We start from the raw sequence: 22,884 nt of genomic DNA, 5'->3' as shown, positions 1-22,884 counted from the left end.
AAGATGCGTATTTGGGGTTTGGTTTGACAATGCCACTCTTAGATCTAGTCGTCATTGTATGTGATTTTGTTTGAGTGCATGATGGAGACTGAGTTATTTGTGAGAGAGATTTGTTAAAATTGGATAGTGAAGGAAGAATATTAGTTTGTGGTGTTGAGGAAGATGGTATGACAATGGAAGAGAATTCATGGTTAAGTTCGTCTAAAGGACTATCATGGGTAGGAAAGCATTGTTGTGGATTGAAATGTTCACTTGTGGTTGACAAGGTGTGATCAGATTGTATGAAAGTGGATAATGGGATTGTATTTGGTGAAGACTCAAGATGAGATTGGTTTAAGTGTTTGTCTTGGATAGAGGAAGAAGGTTCCATGTTTTTTTTTTAAAACTAGTTTGTTGGTTTTGTTCATAAACAATTGGTAGAAATCTAAACTAGGGTATTGTTGATGAGGCTGTGATAAAGTCTGTAGTACCTGCACCTGTAGACCATTCACTAAAAGAAGTAACTTCATTAGTAGTCCGATTGTTAGAGAAAAACTTGGTCGGTTCTTGAAAATGATAAGTTTCCTTATCAAAAACCACATGTCGAGATATATATATTCTTTTTGTTGAAGGATAATAACACTTATATCCTTTGTATACTTCACTGTATCCAACAAATACACATGATAAGAAGTGAGGGTTAAGTTTGGTTTTGTTGCAAGGTTTTAAGTTAGGGAAACAACGACAACAAAAGACTCTTAAGGATGAATAATTAGGTTTTCTATTGTATAAAAGCTAATAAGGGCTCTTCCATTATAATATACTAGAAGGTTGTCTATTAATCAACCAAACCGCAATTCCAAATGCCTCATATCACAAGTATTTGGGAATTCTTCCATGAAACATCATAGTTAAACCTAATTTAGCTATGTTCCTAAGCTTTCTTTCTGCAATCCTATTTTGTGGTGATGTATGAGGACAAGACATTTGGTGTTTACTGCCAAACTTGGATAGATAGGCATTAAACTTGGTCTTTGTGAGATAGAAACACTTTAATCTTTTTTTCAAACTAGTTTTCAACATATTTATGAAACTTAATAAAACATTGTAAAAAATCATATTTATTCTTCAAAGGAAAATACCATGTAAACCTTGTGCATTCATAAAAGAAAATAACATAACAATTAAAGTAATGATACGAAGCAATGGGTGCTTTTCCCCATAAGTCACAATGAATGACAGAAAGATGTTTCTTACTTAAATCCTTTCTACATGCAAATGACAGCCTACATGCTTTGGCCATTTGACAGTTGGAGCAAACATGTTCTTTTCATTGCTAGAATTAGTCTTACTGGAGATTAAATTTTGATGTTTGAGCATATCAATGATGATCATTTGAGGATGTCCTAGCCTTGCATGCCAAACTTTTGCTGAAGCAATTCAAAATCTATTGGAGAACAATGCTGTTGTTGTTGAACTATTATTTGGTTACAGGGCATAAAGGCCTCCATTTCTATTCCTATTGCTATGACCTGTTTTGTCTCCTTTTTTTTTTATCACAAATCCATTATATGAGAATTTACAAGTGTAAGGATAATTAGAGGTTAATTGACTGACAGATAATAATTTTTTCTTAATTTGAGGGACAACAAGAACATTTTGTAAATGTAGATTATTTTTCAAGTTTTAAGTGATGCAGATCCTATGTGAGAAATATCTAGTATGCGTCCATTACCTACCATAATTTTGTCAGGTCCATGATATGAATTGAAAATATTTAGCTTACCAATGTCAGAAGTCATATGAGACAAGGCTCTAGTGTCTGGATGCTAGATTTCATCTTGAATATCTGATATAGTAATGGCCGTTAGACCTTGTGAAGGAATTCCAAGTTGATAAAGTTGATTGAAGCGTTGCTAACAATTAAGAGCGGTATGCCTTGGTTTGTTGCAGATTTGACAACAGGCTTCAGTGTCTTGGTCTTGCTTGGTAGAGACATTTGTTGTAGATGTGAAGGATCTTATGCCTAGAATGCCATCCTTAACATGTGAATGAGTAGATTGGGAAAAACCTTTACCTTGAGATGAAAAACTAATTTATGGTTCTTGAGATCTATTGTTGAAGATCCTTTGATTAGATTGACGTTGAGAACATTGGCTAACAAAAGCCATTTTTTGATTTAAAGAACCAAAACTCTTAGGAAAGTTGATAGACTTCATTGTCTCATGTCCTTGAAGTAAAAGAGCAATTTCACAAAATGATGGTAGAAGAGGTTTCATCATAGTTGTTACAAATGACTCATATCCATGACCAAGACCCCTGAGCAATTGGAACACTTTGGTTCGATCACTTACTGGTTTTCCAATAGCAGCCAAGTCATCACAAATTGCTTTGAATTTTTTGATGTAGTCAGGAATGGAGAGATTATATTTTCTATGAATTTGTAGAGTTTGTAAAAGATAAAAATCCCTTTCTTGTGATTCTTGGGCAAAGGCATCCATTAAGGCATTCCATACATCTAATGATTTTTCTAATCTAATAACAAGTCGGAGCACTTCTTCAGATAATGTACCTGTTATCCAACCTCGTAGAAGAGAATCTGATTTTTTCCAAAGTATATACTCTGGACTAGTTTGATCAGGCATGGTTGTTGTAACGTGCGGGTCCGGGAACCCGACCGCCAAACACGGGCGAAAATTAAATGGTTTAGGAGTCGCCACCAATCTTTTTTATCTAGGTGTGATTGGTCACCTATTAATCTGATTCTAATCGACGAAGTCCTAAATTAATTTTAGGTCCGTCGAAAGAACGAGAACTGGTCAACGTTTTTAGAGATGGGTTCGGGAGTGCGGTTACGCACGGAGAAGGGTTAGCACCTCCGTGGCACCCATTCCGCGAACGATACCATTTAATCTTAAGTTATCTTAATATAGCCTACTTTTAATTTAATCCTTACTTATTAATTAAATTTTTATTAAATTGACTGACTAAGTTCTTTTTTTAGTTTTACGTATGCACATGATGCAAGCGTAAAATGATGTTATGACTTGTTTATTTTAAATGATGGAGTCGGTAATCTTTTATTGAAAAATTATTCGAAGACCATCCTAACGCTTTGGTGAAGTTTCGAAATTCTCCTCACCTAGAGATATCCCCGGAAGAACTCGTCTCTACAAGCTCCTCGGGGAAATCCCATCATCGGGACTCCCGCACCATTTGCAAGATAAATGTGGCATGCTATGACAGGATAAAATAATGATATCTACATGCACGCGTTTATTGATTTAGGTGATTTATAATTCACCCAATTATATGTTTAATAAAATTTTTAGATTATTTATTATTTTAATATATATATATATATATTTTTATTTTTATTTAAATCCATATCCTTTATTTAACGTTGTTGGTTAATTTTTACTTGATTACAAAGCTTATCAAATAAATAATTAATTAATTTTTAAATGATTAAATTAACTTTATTTAGTAATATTTATTTAAGCTCATTAACTAATTACATTAATTCGAATGCAACAACATTTTCTTACATATATCATTTTTTAACAACGACTATTTGACTTAACGGGTTTTGAAGTTTAGAGTTCAGATTTATCCTGATGCTTCGGTGAAAATCCGTCTCGAACTTCGCATCCGAAAAACATCCACCCGAAAAAGGCAACTCTTTGCCCCTTTTAGGTAGTAATACTCAAATAATTGTTCCAATTATGTTATTTATTATTTTTTTTATTTTTTTTATTTTTCTTATTTTTTTAAAATATATATATTTGTATTATGAATTATTATTATTATTATTATTATTATTTTATTTGTAATATTAAATATAAGCATTCATGATATATATATATATATATAAATGATTTTTCCTAATATGGTTTAAATCATAATAATAAAATGTAATTTATTTAACCAAATGGGCCAATCCAAAGTTAATTGAGCCAAGTCCAAACCAAAGAAGATGGATTATACCTTACTGGGCTCTAGTTAGCCCAACCTGCTAGCCCGCAAAAGCCCAAATCTGTTACACCCGGCCTGCTTCCTAAGGTCTACAAAGCAGAGTTCAAAACGCACTGTTTGGTGCTTGTGGAGCTGCTCAAAACGACGCCGTTTGGGCTTGGACCTTCCAACTTCTGCCACTCCACTAAAATGGCACTGTTTTGCTTCCCTGCCTCTAGGTATAAAAACCCCTTTTTAGCCTTTTCTATTCATTTTCATTTTTCATTTTCTCTCTCTAGTCGTCGACCTCTCCACCTTCTCTCTACCCGCTGACCTCTCCACCTTCTCTCTACCCGTTGGCCTCTCCACTTTCTCTCTTCTCGCTGGCCTCTCCACTTTCTCTCTTCTCGCAGGCCACCACAAGACCTCCCTTTTCCTTTCACTTCACCGACGGTGGCAACCAAAACTCCCTTTTTTTTTCTTTTTCACCACCGGCCAAACACCTACATAGATCGATTCATTTCCTTTCACCCACTTCCCGAACCCCCTTTTCAAACACTGATCTCTCAGCTCTCTTTTTTTGGTTCTTTTCTGATTGCTTTTTTGATTTTTTTTTTTTGTGGCTAGATCTTGCTGCTGGTAGATTTAGGACTTTTGATCTGTGGTTTTTTTATTTTTTTGGTTCCTTGTGGCTAGGTAGCTTATGGTAGATTTTTTATAAGACATGAAGTTTGCAGAAAAAATGGGAAATTATTTATTTATTTATTTATTTTAGGTGTCTACAATGGTATATTTACCATCAAGAAAACTAAGCATATCTTGGCTTTCAATTAATCCCATGACCTGAGCTTTCCATGAAAGAAATTTTTTTTTTTGATTGAGATGGATAGAAACAAAATTTCCTACATTTAGTATTGAAGAGTATGGATATTTAATAGATGAGGCTATTGAGGGAGAAGAGATAGCTAGTAAGGTAATTTAAGAATGGTCAAGAAAAAGAAAAAATATTAAAGATATAGTGATAGAAGAAATTTAGAAACAGTAAAAAAGGCTTGATAGTAAAAAGTGTAATGATATTAGTAGTTCAGAAAAAAAAAATGTAATAGTAACGTAATAGTAAGAACAATAAGTAAAAAGAAAAAAAATAAATTGTAATGATAGTGAAATTTCATAAAAGAAAGAGATTGAGATTGGGTAAAAGTTTATCAAATAGTTAAAAGTTTTGATTTGATTTTGAATTTAGATATTTAAGAAGGAATCTAGAATGGAAGAATAATTAAATCACCAAATAGTAGAATGACAGAATTATAAGATAAGAAGAGCAATTAGGATAAGATTAGGATGATAGAATAAGAATAAGTATAACAGAAAAAAAATCAAAAAAGGAAGTATAAGAAATAGAAGATTTTGACTCAACCTGCTCAAGTAAGATTGTAGACAGAAAAAACAACTCAAGTAAGGTAGTAGGCAGAAGAAACAACTTTGAAACAGAGGGGAAAAAAATTAAAATTCACCCAGAAATTGCTCTAATACCATGAAAAAGCTTAGGAATAGAAAGGAGAGGGAGAGAAAGAGGTTGAGAGAGATAATAGACAAGAGAGGAAGAGAAAAAACAAACGTCTCTTTACAGAAAATATTGCAAAACATGCTGCTAATCTTGTTGCTGATCTCTTGCTGATTAGCTATTGGTTTGTGAATGATTTGGTGCTATTTTGTGAGAGATTTCTTGCTGGTTTGTGATTGATTTACTGCTGGTTTGTGGTAGATGATAGTGTTCTACATTATGTTGTTAAAAAAAATTCTCATCTATTCCATTTTCATAATCAATCTTAATTTTTTAGATATAAAAAAATTGTTACAAATGATAAATTCAAAAAAAATGATTCAATAAAAATAGAGCCCGAAAGCTTGCAATTTAGCTATTGATCAATTACATAGAATGTTCAAATTTAAAGCTGAAAAGATGCCATAACATCATAGGCTAAAATTCAAGTTGAGTTGGCAAAGGCTAACTTTTATTGATTGTTTTTAATTGGCCAGACAGGATATCAGTACTCTATATAATAATTTCAAATGCCATGAATCCCATTTTTTTGAAGGTTTCAATGATTCAATAAAAAGCAGCATGCAATTGCCCAAATGCCAAAGAAAATTTTGGAAGCATTTGGTATGTGGAGAGTGAATTATTTTACAGGAATTTTAATTAATCAGAAAGATTTTATGCTGTTTGATATGTCAAGTTGTTGGGAATGTAATTTTATATGGAAATAAGATTACAACAGCGGGAGAGAAAGTGATTCCCTATTGGATGGGAGTGAATGTTACTTTCCCATGACAGAGGGAAAGTAGAGTGGACTAAGAGAAAAAAATAAAGAAAAGAAAAAGAAAGAAAGTGGTGGATTGTGTGGCAACCTAGAACTTAAATACTTAGATATAACTTGAAGAACAGGTAGCCATGCTACACTTCTAATATAAATCAATTAAATTATTTGATTAATCATTTTATAAAATAATTTAAATTAATTAATTTAATTTTTTAAATTTTAACTAATTTAGTAAAAATAAATATTTAATAATTTCATATATTTTTATATTTAAATAATTAATATTCAAATATTATATTATTTTTATCATGTTATTATTTATTACTTTAAAAAATAAAGTTGAAAAATTAAAAAATTATATTAAAAAAGTAAGTTTATTCAATTTTATATTTTCATATATAATTATAACTTTGTAAATTTACATTACGTTTCTAGTAAAGTGCTTTCAACCAAACACTATAATGACATCACATTCCATACAATCATCACTTTCTTATTTTATACCAAATGCTATAAAATTATCCTTTCAACAATCACATACCAAACAATTACATCATCAATAATCAAATTCCCAATAAACTACCAAATGCAACTTATAAGTTTATTTCAATATAATTTAACACAGAACGATAGATCCGATTGACAAAATTATCATTGAGAATACAACAGATAATAAAGTAACATATGATGGAATGCTAGCCTTGTCCTTCCTGATTATCATCCCTTCAATAATTGCATAATTCGCAATTAATATGTAAAATGACAGAGAGATTTGACCAACCATCATTTTCCAATCTCCATTATCCATGGCCACCATTCTAACGACACCTCCAACCAATGATGCAATGTTCACTAGAATTATTGTAGCCAATGGAGCAAGAAGCATTGTTGGCGCTTGGAAATCAAACACTCCCATTTCGTATCGCTTAACTTGTTCATCATCAGTGACTTTACTGGTAGGCAAAAAACTGGCTTCACTCATACCAAGCTTACTCAGAATAGCATCCACGCATCCATAAAAATCAGATGTAACTGATTTTATCATCCATATCCTCCGTTCATTTGTCCATGTCCGAATTTGCCCACCAGTTGCAAAAATCTCGTATAAATTTTTTGAAAGCGCTGATATGAAAATGAACAAAAATATGCTGAAATATGGATCTGATACCTGTGAGACAAGCAAAGGAAAAGATTAGTGATTAAAAACATGTAAACAAAGAGTTCAATAATAAAAAGAAATGCACTCAGAGCATTTACTTCCATGGTTTCCTCACTAAAAAAGTGAGTTGTCTTTTAAAACACCATCCTTTCAATTTATGTCACGTTACCTCTGGATACAAAGGAATGCCATTGATTAGACAGAGTTGAGGGATAAGAGCAAAGCCCCAAAGAGGCAGGGAAAAGAGAAGAGGCCAAAATGCAAGTTCTGCATAGCACAAGCTGTGAAGCAAAGACATCCTTAATGGTCCATAAATGAGAGGGCAAAACCTTGAGATTGCAACTTCAGTCAATCCAGATGCCCATCTTGTGCCCTGAATTAATAGGTCACTTAAATTTGTGGTAGACGTTCCCAAGAATTGGGGCCTTGGCGGATTAAGATAGACAGATTTCCAGCCTTTGCAGTGTAAAGTAAAGCTTGTGAAGTAATCTTCCACAACACAAAAATACATAAAACCGACCTGCAGACATATGAATTGGAGGACAACAAATCATAGGTATGATATTATTGTGTCACTATAATCCGAAACAAAATTTCATTTTCTTTTCCTGGTTGATGTACTTGCCTTCGTGCCCCATGTTGTCTGATTTTCGTAGGAGCAAGAGGCTAAAACTTTGGCCTCTTCCAGCAACATGCTTGAAGATTCCCCATCATTGATGAAACTAGGCTTATAGTCTTGACGTAGGGTTTTTATGAACTCGTTGGATGGACCAAAAGATCTCTTAAGTGCCATAAGGTCTATACCTGCAATTATATTTTCACATACTCCACATTAGCGAGTCATGGTTATTAAAATTTTCAACTTAGAGTCCTTAAGATCTCTTTTAATTTTGATCTCAGCTTGATATTAAATGAGTTGAGTTTAAATATTCAGCAAGTCAAGTATGTAAATATCTTGCTTATGACATTAATTGATGTAGAAAACTAATATTTCGCTTTCTAAACAAAAGAGAGTCAAAAAGGGACTTTTTAAAGAAGAGTATTAAAGAATTCCAACCCATGCAAAATTTTATAATTAGATACAACATAGTATAATAATTCACAAACAAATTAACCGACCTTCTTGGGTAACACTGCCCAATAATGCCTCCCTCTTTATGTAAAAGTTTGTACCAGACAAAACAGGCCCTTCCAGGCCATCCATACCGTGCCATAGTATCTGAAGGCGGAGAGAAAAGTAAAACAATTTTTAAATGCTCATTCTTAATTAAAAGGTTAATTTGTTTCTCCAAATATAGATATTTTTTCTTTGAAGCCATTAACAACTAATTAATCTTGCAGAAAATTGAAATCACCTACCCTGAATGCAGCTCGGATTTCGCTGTCGTAAATATCGTCTTTGCTAATGTTCCGAAATTTTTGAGGGAACTGTACAAATGCTAGAGAGGGAGATATCTCAGGATCAAAATGATAACACATTGATTGCCTAGCAGAAGTTGGGTCATTGCAGTACATGTCACAGTCAAGCACCAGAATGTAAGGAGAATTGCTCATCATCCCCGAGACCCGAAGCTGCCAACGGCAGTAAGATAACCCACTTGTTAGCAGAAAATACATACATACATATATACATATATATATATATATATATACAAGAACATGTGGGGGAATAGTGCTACTGTGTGAGAAGAGAGAGTAATGTACACACAAGGACATTGAGGGCTCCAGCCTTGAAATTATGACGATGAGAAGGCCTTTTCTCACGAGATACATAAACAAGGAGAGGCATTTTAACTTGGTCTTCTTGCAATTCCTCATTGGAATTGTCTCGTATAACCTACAAAATGAATTGATGATATTACATTTATATATTTTCTTACGATCAACTACTTTTTTTTTTGTTTTGATCTAATCCAATTTTTTGGGTCTACTTAGTTTTCAATTATCTATGAGAGGGATAGTGATGATGACAGAGATTAATATGTCAGGTTTATAACAAATTAAGTGCTTGTAATTAATTAGAGCAAACGTTTGAGAGTGATATTAATTTGTAATTACATATATAACTTTAGAAAAAATTTGTAAATATACATTATTTGATAAAAATAAAAGAGGGACATATTTAATCAAAATAAAAGTTAAATTCGTTGTTTTTTTTTTTTTTGTCAAATCATCACTTTGGACAAATATGGACTGTAGGGTACTTTACCATTAATCCTATATGTGGCACTAATTCAACAAAGAAAATTTATGTGTGACGTTACTTTCTCTTTTAATTTGTCAACCAACCAACCGGCAAGTAATTTTTTAATGTCAGCAATGTACGACTGAAATCACTTAGAAGAGATTTGGAGTATATGCGAGGCAACCTAAGTACTTGTTTTAATAGTAAATATTTCTTGTTTATATGCAATTTTGAATAATCTAAAATCATAAAATAAATTATAAGATATCAATATTTCACTTACTCGTTTGAGTCTTTATTTAATTTTAATTTTTGACTAAATTTAAGAAGAAAATTGACGTAATACTACTTTTGTAAAAATCTATAATGTAACGGGTTAAGAAAAAAAATTTTATCGAATTGGTCTAATCTTTGTCAATAATTGCTATAAATAGATATATATATATATATATATATATATATATATATATATGTCAATGTACCAAAGAAACCCATCGACCAAACACTTTATTTTCAATTGTCTTACCATCTCAAATAGTGATTAATAAATTAATGTCTTTTTCTTAAGAATTATTAATAAATTAATTAAGTGTATGTTTTGAGTGTAAAGAAAAAACATGTAGCTAGCATTGGAGTTATTAACTAATGAAATGGGGATATGTTCCCATGTAATGAGAAATGTAGTCATGCGACTGTGGGTAGATACCTCAATGACAGAAGGGTGATCACGACTATTGCTAACGGTAGCAGCTACCTCCGCCGACTTGCTGTGTTCTTCTCGTACCCTCCTTACCCGTTCCTTGGACATCTCATATTTTTGCTTAACACAAAAGATCACTTCATATTTATCATTTATGTTTCAAAGTTATACTTATCGGTTGATTCATTATAAATGACACAAGACAAAATATTTTTAAAGTATATAGAAAAAACAAATTTAATAATGTAAGATATAGTAAAACTTATATTTGATTTATTATCTATCAATAACTATTTATAAAAATTATATTCGATCTTGTATTTATATTTAACGGATTTCATTTTCAGAAAGATAAATATATAGTAGTTGCCTCAAATTATAATCAAATTACCTCAATCTTTTGCCTCTCTGCTTTGAATTCAGAACTCTTAAAGTCGCCATGGTCATCATCTTCGGAACATGAAAAATAAGCCTCAGGGCAACTAGTCTTGATATCATACCTCCTACAAAATGGAACCCACGACCTTGCGAAGTTCCAAGCCTCCTTCGTACCACGCAAAGTTATGTCGGAACCACCATCGTCAGAGAGAAACACATGAAGCTTTTCTGGTGGATAATCAAGCGCCATAGCTGATATCACAGTGTTCATAACCTCTACGGTGGGCTCCTTGTTGGGATCCGCAGTGCAAATAAACACATCAATGGCTGGAAGCTTGTCGTCACTTGGCAACCTCTCTGGAAATACGGTCCGAGAAACAGGACGCCAACCATAAGCTTGTCTGAGGAGCCAGGCCAAAGAGAGAAGCAATTCGGAGGCAAAGACTAGAAGCCATGGTAGTGTCGGTACGGTTCTGTTCTTGGATTCTTGGAAAAGGAAAGACGCCCTGTAGTATATCAACAAAGCTACTGCTATTGAATGGAGGAGTGCGTGTAACCTGTTGATGATTATGGAGAAATTGTGGACGTGGCAGAGATGGAGAGGAAGAGACTTCTCCATGGGTCCTTGCTTGCTGCTTGATTTGCTTTAGCCCCAGAATCAAATAAATAAAGAGAGTTCTCCTATGTACATGACTCGATAATAAATATATTCATTTTTTTATTTAAAAATAGTTGAAATTTAAAAAAAAAAGCAAATAAGAGGTAATATCCAAATTTATCGTTCTACTTAAAGTGGTGAATCAAATTTAATATTCATCTTTGAACGAGAATAATTTTACTATCGTATCTATTAATTTAGTTAAAAATAATCAAAATTAATGATAAAACGAATATAATGTTAGAAAATAAAAGAATATTTTACTTTTGTTATCATTTTTTAATCAAATTAGAAAGTAAAATGTTAAAATTGTACCCATTAAAGATGAGCACAAATTTAAACCGTCACTCCTAAATAGAGTAGAAAATGTTGGACCCTACCCAGAAAAAAAATAACAATAATTTTAAAGAGATTAACATTTCACAAAAATAAATTCATTTAAGAGCTACAACCTTCTCTATGATAATAATTGAAAATCCAAAAAAAATTATATGTAAACACTTCCTTATCACATAATTATAAGTCAAACCAATTAAAATACGACGTATCAATAAAAACTATTACAATCAAGAATTATGAGTTTACAAATTAATTAATTATACTCTGCCAAATTAGATAAATAAACAGTAGTTAAACTCATCCACATATTTTAAAATGTTGATGCGTCACATTTTTATATGTTGAACTAATATTGATTGTAATTATTATGTGTAACAGAAACGTAAGTTGACTGTTGACTAGGACGTTGAGAGTGTTTGTCCTATTTAAATCTAATATTGACTACAGAAACCTAGCAATGACTGACAATAGGTACATGTTTGTCCATTTGCTCACGAATGTCTTCTGGTGAGGTCACAATTTTAACCTCAATGAATGCAGACAAGTTAAAGCGCGAAGCTCAAGCTTAATCAACAAAGAAAAAGAAAACATTTGCGAACTAGTCGTTTTTCCTAAAATGCTACAAATGTGGAAAATCATTTTCACTTGTATTAATCAGTTTTTGTGAGATAGTTAGCCACACAAATATTCACTGTTCAATCAACAATAGTAAATAAGAGTGAAGCAAAATCAATTCAGATCAATTACTTATTCAAATCAAATACGATTTGGGTAAAACAATTCGGTCTAATTAATTCATTACATCAATTGGTCCAATTAATTTTTTAATCAGTTCTTGGTTTTAAAATTTTTGAACCAATTCACTCAAAAAACTAAACTAATTATATATATATGTAATTTTTTTATATATTAAGAAGAATTGATAGTAAACTGAATTAATAATATATTTAAAATATATTAAGGTATTATACGTATGTATACAAATTATAATCATAATAATTTAATATTAGTTATATTATAATTTATTATAAATCTATATTAATATGAAATTANTTATGTATTATATATCATTCATAAATATATTAATTTTAGTTATATACTTATTTATAAATCTGTATTAATATGAAATTACAAGTTATATATTCTAAATGATATAACTTATATGTTAACATTATAATATATAATAGTAAATATCCTACATACTAATTTGTTGTAATTATTACACCTTGATAATGGTTCATAATATAAAATGTTATAAATATATAGAATTGTATAAGTATTATATATATTTAATTTATACGTAAGCATTACTATAATTTATAATATTTATTTATATGATTATACTTAATAACTTTATTAGTTATCACCTTTGATTTATAACATATTATTTATACAAAATTTGATATAAAACATTTTATACAAACTTTGATATAAAACGTTATAATATATAAGTTATGTCATTAATTTCATCTATATATATATATATAATATATATATATAATAAGTAATATATTATATATACATACATTTAATTTATACATAAGCATTGCGATAACTTATAATAAACTTTATTTATATTATTACACTTAATAAGTTTATTTGCTTATAATAAATTTGTATTGTACTATCAAATGGCAAATGCCGTGCATTCTCTAGAGATTAGGCGAAGATTTGCAAAGCGAACAGGTTGGGTAGCCCGTTAAAAGCAGAAGAGAAGTCTCCATCCTTTGCATTAAATGGTTGGAGGCCCATGTGGGTGATGATTCACTGATTTTCTGCCGCTTGCACAAATTTGAATTATTTGCAAACCAAAATAACTCCCGACAAAACCAGTAGTACAACTTTCTTGTTACAGCATTTAAAGGCAAGGTGCAGAATTGAAATGAATGCAATTGATATAATATTTTCAAAAAAAAATTAAATTATTTAAAAAATTTTAAATTAATTTTTATATTTTATTACATTTAATTAAATTTTTATATTTTTATTTTAAATTAAGTAAGTCCTCAATTATATTTTTATTTTGAATCAAATAAACTCTTATGGTTAATAATTGACTTAGTCAAAATGTTATTTGTCATTTTATATGTCATATGGCACTGACGTGGCATATTAACATATCATAATTAATGATAATGTAATATATTTACATATCATAATTAATAACGATGTAATATACTAATTTAATATGATAATATGATCATGTGACATTTTTCACTCTCCATACAATATCATGTCAATGCCATATAAATATAAAATGACAAGTGATATTTTAATTAATGGTAATTAATTAATCATTAGTTATAAGAGATTATTTAACTCAAAATAAAAATATAGAGATTTGATTGAATGCAATAAAAGAATAAAGATTTATTTAAATTTTTTTAAATAATTTATGAGTTTATTTGAGTATTATGCTAATGCAATTCCATCTCCTTTCTTTATTTCTTTCTTTTCTTTTTTTGTTAAATTAGTTTTTGGAATCCGTCCTTGCATGTGCTGTACACTTGTTTCTTGCCATGTGTTAGTTTAACTATAACATATGTATGTTTTTATCACATGTATATTCATATAGTATAACTCTAACCCTGAAAATTTAATGATGAGTTATATAAAAGAGCTTTATTGAATTAATAAAGAAGTTATATATATATATATATTGTTAACTTTGAATATAATATTTTAAGATATAATAATTAAACAAAATTTGTAAATTATTAAAAAAATTAAATAAGTATTTTTTTTATTAAATTTAAAATTTTATATTTTGTTTTGAATTAAATAAGTTTTTATGAAGTCATTACCATTAGTCAAAGTTGATGTGGCATTGAATTGTCATAAGGTGAGTTTATCACATAATCATATCAATATACAACATCACCCTTATAACAAGTTAACATCTTGCATCAGCACCACAAGATTATAAAATCACATTTATTATTTTAATTAACAATAATTAATCAACTATTAATTATATAATTTTATATAATTTAAAATAAATAAATATGAACTTGATTAAACGTAATAAAAATATAAGAATTTATTTAAATTTTCTTTAATAATTCACAAACATTTTTAGATATTATGTCAAATTTTAATTACTATTTTATTATAATTCATGAACGTAAAATTTATTATTATTTTAATTATCAAAACGACTAGAACAAGATCAACATGAAATTAAATGAAAGGTAGAGAAGGAACCTTTTTAAGTGCTAACTCCACCTTAATTAGCACTGTTAAGCATAAAAAGTTTGATTAATTAAGATGGTGTTGAATAGAAGTACAAATAATTAGGCGACATTTACCTAATTAACATAACCTACACATCATGTTAAGCTCACAATAAAGTCCAAGTAATGATGAGAGATCCCAATGACAATAAAATCAATGAAAATGCAACACATAACCCAATGACAGAATGAGGAATGCGACCCTTGTCCTTCCTCACTATCATCCCTTCAATAATGCCATAATTCATGACTATGATGTAAAACGAGAGGAAAACTTGTCCAAACATCTCCTTCCAATCTCCCACGACCATGGTTCTAACAACTCCCCCAGCAAATGAGGCCATGTTCACTAGTATTATTGTAACCAATGGAGCAAGAAAAATGGTTGATGCTCTGAAATCAAATTTACCTTCCTGGTATAGCTTGATTTGTTCGTCGTCCGCGACTTTATTGGTGGTCAAGAAACTGGCTTCCCTCAGGCCGAGCTTTTTCAATATGGCATCCAAGCTTCCATATAAATGGCATGTAACTGATTTTATCATCCATATCCTCTGTTCATTGACCCATTTACGAATTGGTCTTCCAGTTATGAGAACCTCATGTAAATGCTTTGAAAGGGCTGATACGAATATGAACAAGAATACACTAAAATATGGATCTGAAACCTGTGAGACAAAAGAAAGAGGGAACATATTAGCCCAAGGGAAGTCATTTGATGCAATGTCTTTTCTTTTGCTTTACACCTTACCTCCGGGTACAAAGGAATGCCATTCAGCAGACAAATTTGGGGGATAGTGGCAAAGCACCAAAGAGGCAGGCAGTAAAGGAGAGGGAACAGAGACAGCTCCGCATAGCACATGCTGTGAAGGAAAGATGTCCTTGGTGGTCCGTATAAGAGAGGGCAAAACCTTGAGATAGCTACGTCAACCAACCCTGACCCCCATCTTACACCTTGAGTCAATAGGTCATTTAAATTTGTGGTAGAAGTTCCTAAGAACTGGGGCCTTGATGGAGCAACATAAGCTGATATCCAGCCCTTGCATTGTAAAGTAAACCCTGTAAGGTAATCTTCTGCTACTGCATCATACAGAAAACCTACCTGGATAACAAAGAAATTTTAATTTTACCTCCTGTCAATGTTAACAATCATTGAATACAAATAAAGGATTATCATTTCTTCTTTGTGATCAGTGTAGTAATATACTTGCCTCTTTACCCCATGCTGTATTATCTTCATAGGAGCAAGAGGATAAAACTTTGGCCTCCTCCAGAAACATGTTTGAAAATTCCCCATCATTGTTGACATTAGGCTTATAGTCTTGACGAAGGGATTTAATGAACTCATTGGAAGGGCCGAAGGAATTCTTAAGTTCTCTAAGGTCGAAACCTGTTAGGTTTGCAAAAGAAATATTCATTCAATGTTTCATGAATATAAAGAGGGATAACAAGAAAAGAATATAATGAAGCTAGATGTTTGACGAGCAAGCCAACCTTTTTGAATTGAATTGCCGCATAATGCCTCCCTTTTAATGTAAAAATTGGTGCCAGACAGGACTGGTCCTCTCAATCCATCCAAGCCAGGCCACATTATCTGCAATTGTTCAACATCAAATTGTCTTTAAGTTCAATCTAGATTTTGTTTCAGTTAAGGCCTCAATGACAAAGCTCTAAACAGAACATCCAAAATTTCAACTCTCATACCGTGTATGCTGACCGGACCTCACTGTCATAGATATCATTTTTACTTATGTCATGGAATGTCTGAGGGAACTGAACAAATGCAAGAGAGGAAGACATCTGAGGATCAAAGTGGAAACACATTGCTTGCCTAGCCGAGGTTGGGTCATTGCAATACATGTCACAGTCAAGCATCAGAATGTAAGGGGAGTTGCTCAACACTGCAGAGACCCTAAGCTGCAAGTTTAAAAACAAGTCGTTCACAAACATGCATATAGAAAGGAAGATGTCATATATATGTATCGAGAGAAAGAGTAAATACAAGGACATTGACGGCTCCAGCCTTGAAATGGTGGGAATGAGAAGTCCTTTTCTCACGAGAAACATAGACAAGGAGAGGCATCTTAATTTGGTCTTCCTGCAATCCCTCTTTGGAATGTTCCTGTATGACCTGCATAAATTTTGACAACTTCTCATACTATTTGTGAACAACTTCTTCTCTTGGTATAATTATTCTTTCTTTAGACTTCCATGCTCTAGAAGAAAAAGTGCTACTGGTTACCCCCTGCAGCCTACCTAGATTTGAGTGCTCACTCATGTCATTGGCATTGATCTACACTAAGGGTTGATTTTAATCCCAGTCAAGCAGAAGCCACCCCTTAAAGTTAAAGAGGGGAACTAATCATTTGGGCAGCCTTGATTGGATTACATTACATGAGATTGAGGTGCAATACGTAGCAGCCACATCTTTCCTTAGCATTTCCTTATCTAGAGAGAATGATACTCTTTTTTCTGCCATTTTCATTCTGTGCTTGAAGTCTTTAGTCATTAAAGCCACTCATGCTATAGCATATGTACAGGTGGAACAAAGATACCTCAATCCAAGAAGGGTGATCGCGAGCAGTGTGGACACCTCTGCCAATGAGTTTACTATCTTCTCCAGATCTCATTACACGTTCCTTGAACAATTCATATTGTTCCTGCGCCAAAAACCACTTGAATCAACCATCATTTTCGTGGCAGATAAGACAATAGGCTTTTCAAAAAGGAGGCCCCAAGTTCAAATTGAGTTGTAAAAGTAGAAGCCATGAGTTGTCAGCAAACCTTAATTTTTTGCCTTTCTGCCATGAACTCGGAACTTTTAGAGTCAGCATGGTCACTCTCAGCTCTTGAATTTAAATAAGCCTCAGGGCATCTTGTCTTGATATCATACCTCCTGCAAAATGGAAGCCACCACCTTGCAAATTTCCATGCTTCCCTCATACCCCGTAAAGTTGTAGGATAGCCACCATCATCTGAAAGATACACGTGAAGCTTATCTGGTGGATAATCAAGAGCCATAGCTGATAACAAAGTATTCATAACCCCAACCGTGGGCTCCTTATCTGGGTTCGTGGTGCAAATAAAAACATCAATGGCTGGAAGTTTGTTGTCATTTGGCAACCTCTCGGGAAATACAGTCCGAGAAACAGGACGCCAAGCATAAGCTCTTCCAAGGAGCCATATGAAAGAAAGAAGCAACTCGGAAGCAAAAACTACAAGCCATGGTATAATGGGCGTGGTTCTGGCTCTAGATTCTTGGAAAAGAAAAGAAACCCTGTAGTATATCAAGAAAGCTATGGCGATTGAATGGAGGAGTGCGTGTGATCTGTTGATGATCATTGTGAACTTGTGGACATGGCAGAGATGGAGAGGAAGAGAGCTTGAGCTCGCCATGGCTTTTCTCAGCCCCCTTTGCTCCTCCAGTTGATCTGCTTGTTGTCAGTTCAATAGTGAAATTATCACCTTCCCTTCGAATATATATATATAACTAATCAAAAGTGAGACATGCGTGGGGAGAAAGTCACGAAAGAGAAAAGCAATAAAGATATTTCTTGCAAACGTGTCCTAGGAGACTTCATTAAAAGTATCTGGAACAGAAAGCGATACTGATAGCATTACCAGTCAACAACTTAGTAAACTTTGGTGGGCTCCTAAGTTGACTAGATATTGACATGAAGAAAATTCATTTGTTTTAAGTAAATATATCAATCTTTTGAAAATTCTAACCTCTATCTTTACAAGTTTATATTGGAAACGTAATCTTCCAAGTAAGGTTGACGAGATATTTACAAGTTTTTACAAGATGGAGGACTCTTGTGATTTTTACAGGCACGCCAAGAATGAAAAGTAAAGGGCCTCATGTTTTCTATGGGCTAGCAAAAGGAAGCTGCCAAGCCTGGATTATGATAGGCAGAAGTCATATAACATCATATATCAGCTCAATTGGTGCATATCTAAAATTTTAAGGAGAAATTTCTCGCCCCTCTTTCACTGTTAATTTTTTGGTGGTCGATTGGGGTAGCTTGGCACCCAAGTCCCATCAAATCCAGTTTTGACCAACCTATCAAACTTTCTATTGTAGTCAACGGGCATTTTTCTCTACAAAGTATATAATTTACATATAGGGGCATAGTATCAAATTTCTTGAACTGTAACTATACCAGCAAATATATGAAATGGGATCAAAGTTCTCAGAATACAAATATATTGACAATCAATATTACAAAATATTATAATCCATACATATACATAATGTGCTCCCTTTACTGTATATTTGACCTCAGGGTCACGAAATGACATACATGTTTCAAGGATTGCAACACTAAATCTCTACTAGGTTAAATTTTACAATTTTTAATGGATGTCAAGTAACCTTTTCTTTTTGGAAGAGGTTTCATTTAGAACCTATAATTTCCCAGAATTTAGTGTAGTAACAACCTGTCAGTTAGCACATTTCCAGGTTGAAAGTAAAGCAGTTACCAAAATCATCTAGTCATTAGCTCTATGTACTCAGTGGCTTCATAATGTAATGTGCAGTCCAGCGGAGAATTCCGAGACAATTTCATCAGGGGCCTATCTTCTAAAAGTCAGGAACAGAGCCACATAACACTTACAAGTACTCTGAAAAATAACAAAACACAAAGAAACAAAGAGAACTTGTAAGAAGATATGACAAACGCAAAATAAATCATTAAATCATTTCTAAAGTAACCAGCAGGTGCAATTACTAAAACAAACAATCCCACTCTCTAGAAGAAATACTGGTGAATGAAGCAGCAAACATAAAGGAATGCTAAGGATTTTCATCCAATTTTGTTGCCATTGTGGAAAGCTTCAGCTGATTACAAGTCCAATAATAACTTTAAAATACTAAAGATTGTCAAGGAATATGTTGAGGAAGCCTTGGGATTTCCTTTCTTTATAAAGGAAGCCATGGGGTAGCATATATCACCACGCCTTGTACTAGACATAAAGAACTTCATTATGGCTTATGATATCATATAGAAAGTTTCAATTTTCTCTTAGAAGCCATAATCCATTCATTCAGAGAGAAGAACTTACCAAACACCAAGCTCTAAAATCAGTATTACTCAAAAATAGATGCGACTTAAGCAACACATATCCTAAAGAACAAAGTGACTTTGATTCACACTAATACTTTATAAGAGCACAGACAATTCAAGCATTAACACTCACTACCTACTTGGCATACATCAAAGTAGCTACATTTGACAGTTTTTAAAAGTAAAATGACACAGGCAACAGCATTCCATAGAGGCCACAGAATATCACAGTTTCATGGCTGCAGGAAGCTTGGTTGAAAATCGCCATAAAGCAATCATCTTGATTCTTGATACGAAGAGTAATGTGACAAAATCAATGTCATCAAACTAAATATAAAGCTATGCAATCATTGTGTAGACAAACTGTCAGCTTACTTGATAAAAGTTTACCATTATCACACTATCTAATCAAATCATCAGGACAATATTTCTGTTTGTTTACTAAGGCTCTGCTCTAGGAACATACAACAACCCACATTTCTGTCAGAATCATCTCAAAGTTTCTGACACTGAGAAATGCATGCAGCAGAAATATATACATTCAAAACCATATTGAAAAAATATATATCAGCAAAAAATTCAAACTTCAACAGTAAAACAATTAAGCACATTTGTTTAAGTCACTAATCACCACAAAGCAAAGTGCTTGATACCTACCTTTACCCCACAGCAACGTTACCCTTCTCCTTCTTCTGCTCCGCCATATACTCGCGAACCCTCTCAGCTTTCTTCCTCATACCCTCAATCATCAGCTCTGTTGCCTCAATTATCTGCTTAGGCAAATGAACCTCCAAGTAATCAAACCACTCCCCTAATGTCATCTTCTCCAAATCCACCTCCACCCTTCCATCACAACTCTCCTTAACCTCATTCTTCAAATCTTCCACTTTCTCTTCATCTTTTCTTACATTAATATCCTCGTTTGGCATCGAACTTGGCTCCTCCTCCTCATCCACTTTATCTTTTATGTTAATAATTCCATCTTTTTCTATCAAGTTTGCTTCTTTTTCCTCTAATTTCTCTTCCTGCTGATTCTTTTTCCTCCCCCGATTGCAGCCTCTCCCTTTTTTTACCTCAATTTCCTGGTTTTCCGGAACTCTCCTTAATGTCATCTTCTCCAAATTCACATCTATCCCTTCATCACAACTCTCCTTAACCCCATTCTTCGAATCCTCCACTTTCTCCTCATCTTTTCTTGCATTAATATCCTTGTTTTGCAACGAACTCGACTCCTCCTCTTCATCCACTCCATCTTTTATGTGAATAGTTCCATCTTTTTCGATCAAGTTTGTTTCTTTTTCATCTAAATTTTCTTCCTGCTGATTCTTTTTCCTCCCCCGGAGGCGGCCTCTCCCTTTTTTGGCCTCAATTTCCTGCTTTTCTGGAACCTTCTGGATAACTAACCCGCAATTCACGGAATCTTCATTCTTCTTATTCCTCGCAACCCTAACATTTTCTTTCTTTTCTAACTTTTCCAATTCTTTATTAAAACTCTCCGTCTCGCTCTTCATAGCCTTACCTCTCCTTGGCGGGTTCCTCCTCCTGCTCTCCGCCACCTCCTCTCCGCCGCCGTCAATCTTGATCAGGATCGACGTAGTCTCTCCCAGCTTCAACGTATCGCCGTCGTGGAGATCAAATGGAGTTTCGGCTGGGAGCACAATGGAATTAAGAGCCGTGCCGTTAGAGGACCCGAGATCTCGGAGGATCCATTTTCCCGATTCAGATTCAATTGTGAGATGCTTCGAAGAAACGCCGGCATCTTTGATCGGGACGTTGTTGCCGCGCATCACCCTCCCGATCCGGATGGTGGATCCGGGTGGGAATCCTATTGTTTCCCCTTTTCGTGGGCCCTGAACCATTATTAGAGTAATCGGCAATGGATCCATTTTGGGGCTCCGGCGAGAGCAATTGAGAGTGAGAAGGAAAAGTGTTTTGAAAGAATTTGAATCGGGTTTTTTCTTTTGGCCGTATAATTTGAATTGGGTTTAGGCGGTCTATATTTTTTAATTTCCTTTTATCTCCTCCCCCCAAGTTATCCCGTTTGGGTGTGGACCCGGTCGAGGCACTGGTTAAAGTGTAAATAACTCATAGGATTAAAAAATTAACTTAATATATAGATGATGAAAAAAATAAATTAGATTGTTCATATCTATAACTAAATTAATTTAAATTGTAAAATTCAATAATATTTTGTAAATATAATAAAATTATGATTTAATAGAATTTTATTCAGTAAAAATCCTGTAAGTCATACTTACCTTCATTTAATTTGGTACATTAAATATTTTCATTTAAATGCATTTCGGTAATGTCATGAAGCATATAATATAAATTGGAATTACTAGTAATTTGAAATATTTTTAAGAAGATTTGAAGATTTAACAATAAGGCTTTCATCTTTTAATATTATGAATTTTATTTATATAAAAATATGAATTTATATTTTATACACTGATAATATATAATTTCTATACAAATAATGTCATATTGTTATAAAATTAAATTTTAAAGTTTTAAAAATTTAAAACTAAGTATTAATATTTTAAAATATATATAAGATAAAAATAATTTCTTAAATTTACTTTTATAATAAGGTAGCACAATATAGAAGTGTATTGTCAGCATTTAGTATTTTTTAACAACTTAAATCATGTAATCAAGACTCACTGTCTATGATCAAGTTTTAACTTGTGTAATATAGAAATTTTTACCGAAAAGACACATAACATCATTGATCTAATAACTTTCTGAATATGACCCGTAAAAATTTAAAATTTAAATCGTTAATTATAATTAACTTAAATCTTGAGATGGGATGTCGCATATTAGACTGAAATAATTAAAATGTAAGTAAGATTAGAATAATTAAAGTCTTTTTAAGTAGCATGTTTATTGAAATTGGAAATAAAATA

At 32.6% G+C, this 22,884-nt stretch overlaps 3 protein-coding genes across 3 annotated transcripts; all 3 read right to left on the bottom strand.

Moving 5' to 3' along the window:
* Positions 6,730-11,353, bottom strand: LOC18603152 (cellulose synthase-like protein G2). The gene is made up of 8 exons (XM_007034965.2): positions 10,693-11,353; positions 10,308-10,421; positions 9,125-9,253; positions 8,776-8,988; positions 8,536-8,635; positions 8,042-8,220; positions 7,586-7,936; positions 6,730-7,425 (listed from the first exon to the last, which is right to left on the bottom strand). The coding sequence occupies exons 1-8, from the start codon at positions 11,296-11,298 to the stop codon at positions 6,874-6,876; spliced, it is 2,244 nt and encodes a 747-aa protein (XP_007035027.2). The 5' UTR covers positions 11,299-11,353; the 3' UTR covers positions 6,730-6,873.
* LOC18603151 (cellulose synthase-like protein G2) lies at positions 14,878-18,370 on the bottom strand. The gene is made up of 8 exons (XM_007034964.2): positions 17,691-18,370; positions 17,462-17,566; positions 16,909-17,037; positions 16,611-16,823; positions 16,401-16,500; positions 16,118-16,296; positions 15,658-16,008; positions 14,878-15,574 (listed from the first exon to the last, which is right to left on the bottom strand). The coding sequence occupies exons 1-8, from the start codon at positions 18,300-18,302 to the stop codon at positions 15,017-15,019; spliced, it is 2,247 nt and encodes a 748-aa protein (XP_007035026.2). The 5' UTR covers positions 18,303-18,370; the 3' UTR covers positions 14,878-15,016.
* LOC18603150 (FHA domain-containing protein At4g14490) lies at positions 19,097-21,962 on the bottom strand. The gene is made up of 2 exons (XM_018119506.1): positions 20,630-21,962; positions 19,097-19,529 (listed from the first exon to the last, which is right to left on the bottom strand). Exon 1 carries the CDS (start codon positions 21,856-21,858, stop codon positions 20,632-20,634), a length of 1,227 nt encoding a protein of 408 aa, XP_017974995.1. The 5' UTR covers positions 21,859-21,962; the 3' UTR covers positions 19,097-19,529; positions 20,630-20,631.

Source organism: Theobroma cacao, chromosome 4 (assembly GCF_000208745.1).
Source record: "Theobroma cacao cultivar B97-61/B2 chromosome 4, Criollo_cocoa_genome_V2, whole genome shotgun sequence".
Classification (NCBI taxonomy): domain Eukaryota; kingdom Viridiplantae; phylum Streptophyta; class Magnoliopsida; order Malvales; family Malvaceae; genus Theobroma; species Theobroma cacao.
This window is presented reverse-complemented; position numbering and strand designations above follow the sequence as displayed.

Coding starts and splice junctions, on each gene's coding strand:
- LOC18603151 (XM_007034964.2), bottom strand. CDS start 18,302: ATGGCGAGCTCAAGCTCTCTTCCTCTCCATCTCTGCCATGTCCACAAG. Junction 16,824..16,908: donor CTGGAGCCGTCAATGTCCTT/GTATTTACTCTT, acceptor TTAAACTTGCAG/CTTAGGGTCTCTGCAGTGTT. Junction 16,297..16,400: donor CGGCAATTCAATTCAAAAAG/GTTGGCTTGCTC, acceptor CAAACCTAACAG/GTTTCGACCTTAGAGAACTT.
- LOC18603152 (XM_007034965.2), bottom strand. CDS start 11,298: ATGGAGAAGTCTCTTCCTCTCCATCTCTGCCACGTCCACAATTTCTCC. Junction 9,254..10,307: donor ATCACCCTTCTGTCATTGAG/GTATCTACCCAC, acceptor TTCATTTTGTAG/GTTATACGAGACAATTCCAA. Junction 8,989..9,124: donor CTGGAGCCCTCAATGTCCTT/GTGTGTACATTA, acceptor TGCCGTTGGCAG/CTTCGGGTCTCGGGGATGAT.
- LOC18603150 (XM_018119506.1), bottom strand. CDS start 21,858: ATGGATCCATTGCCGATTACTCTAATAATGGTTCAGGGCCCACGAAAA.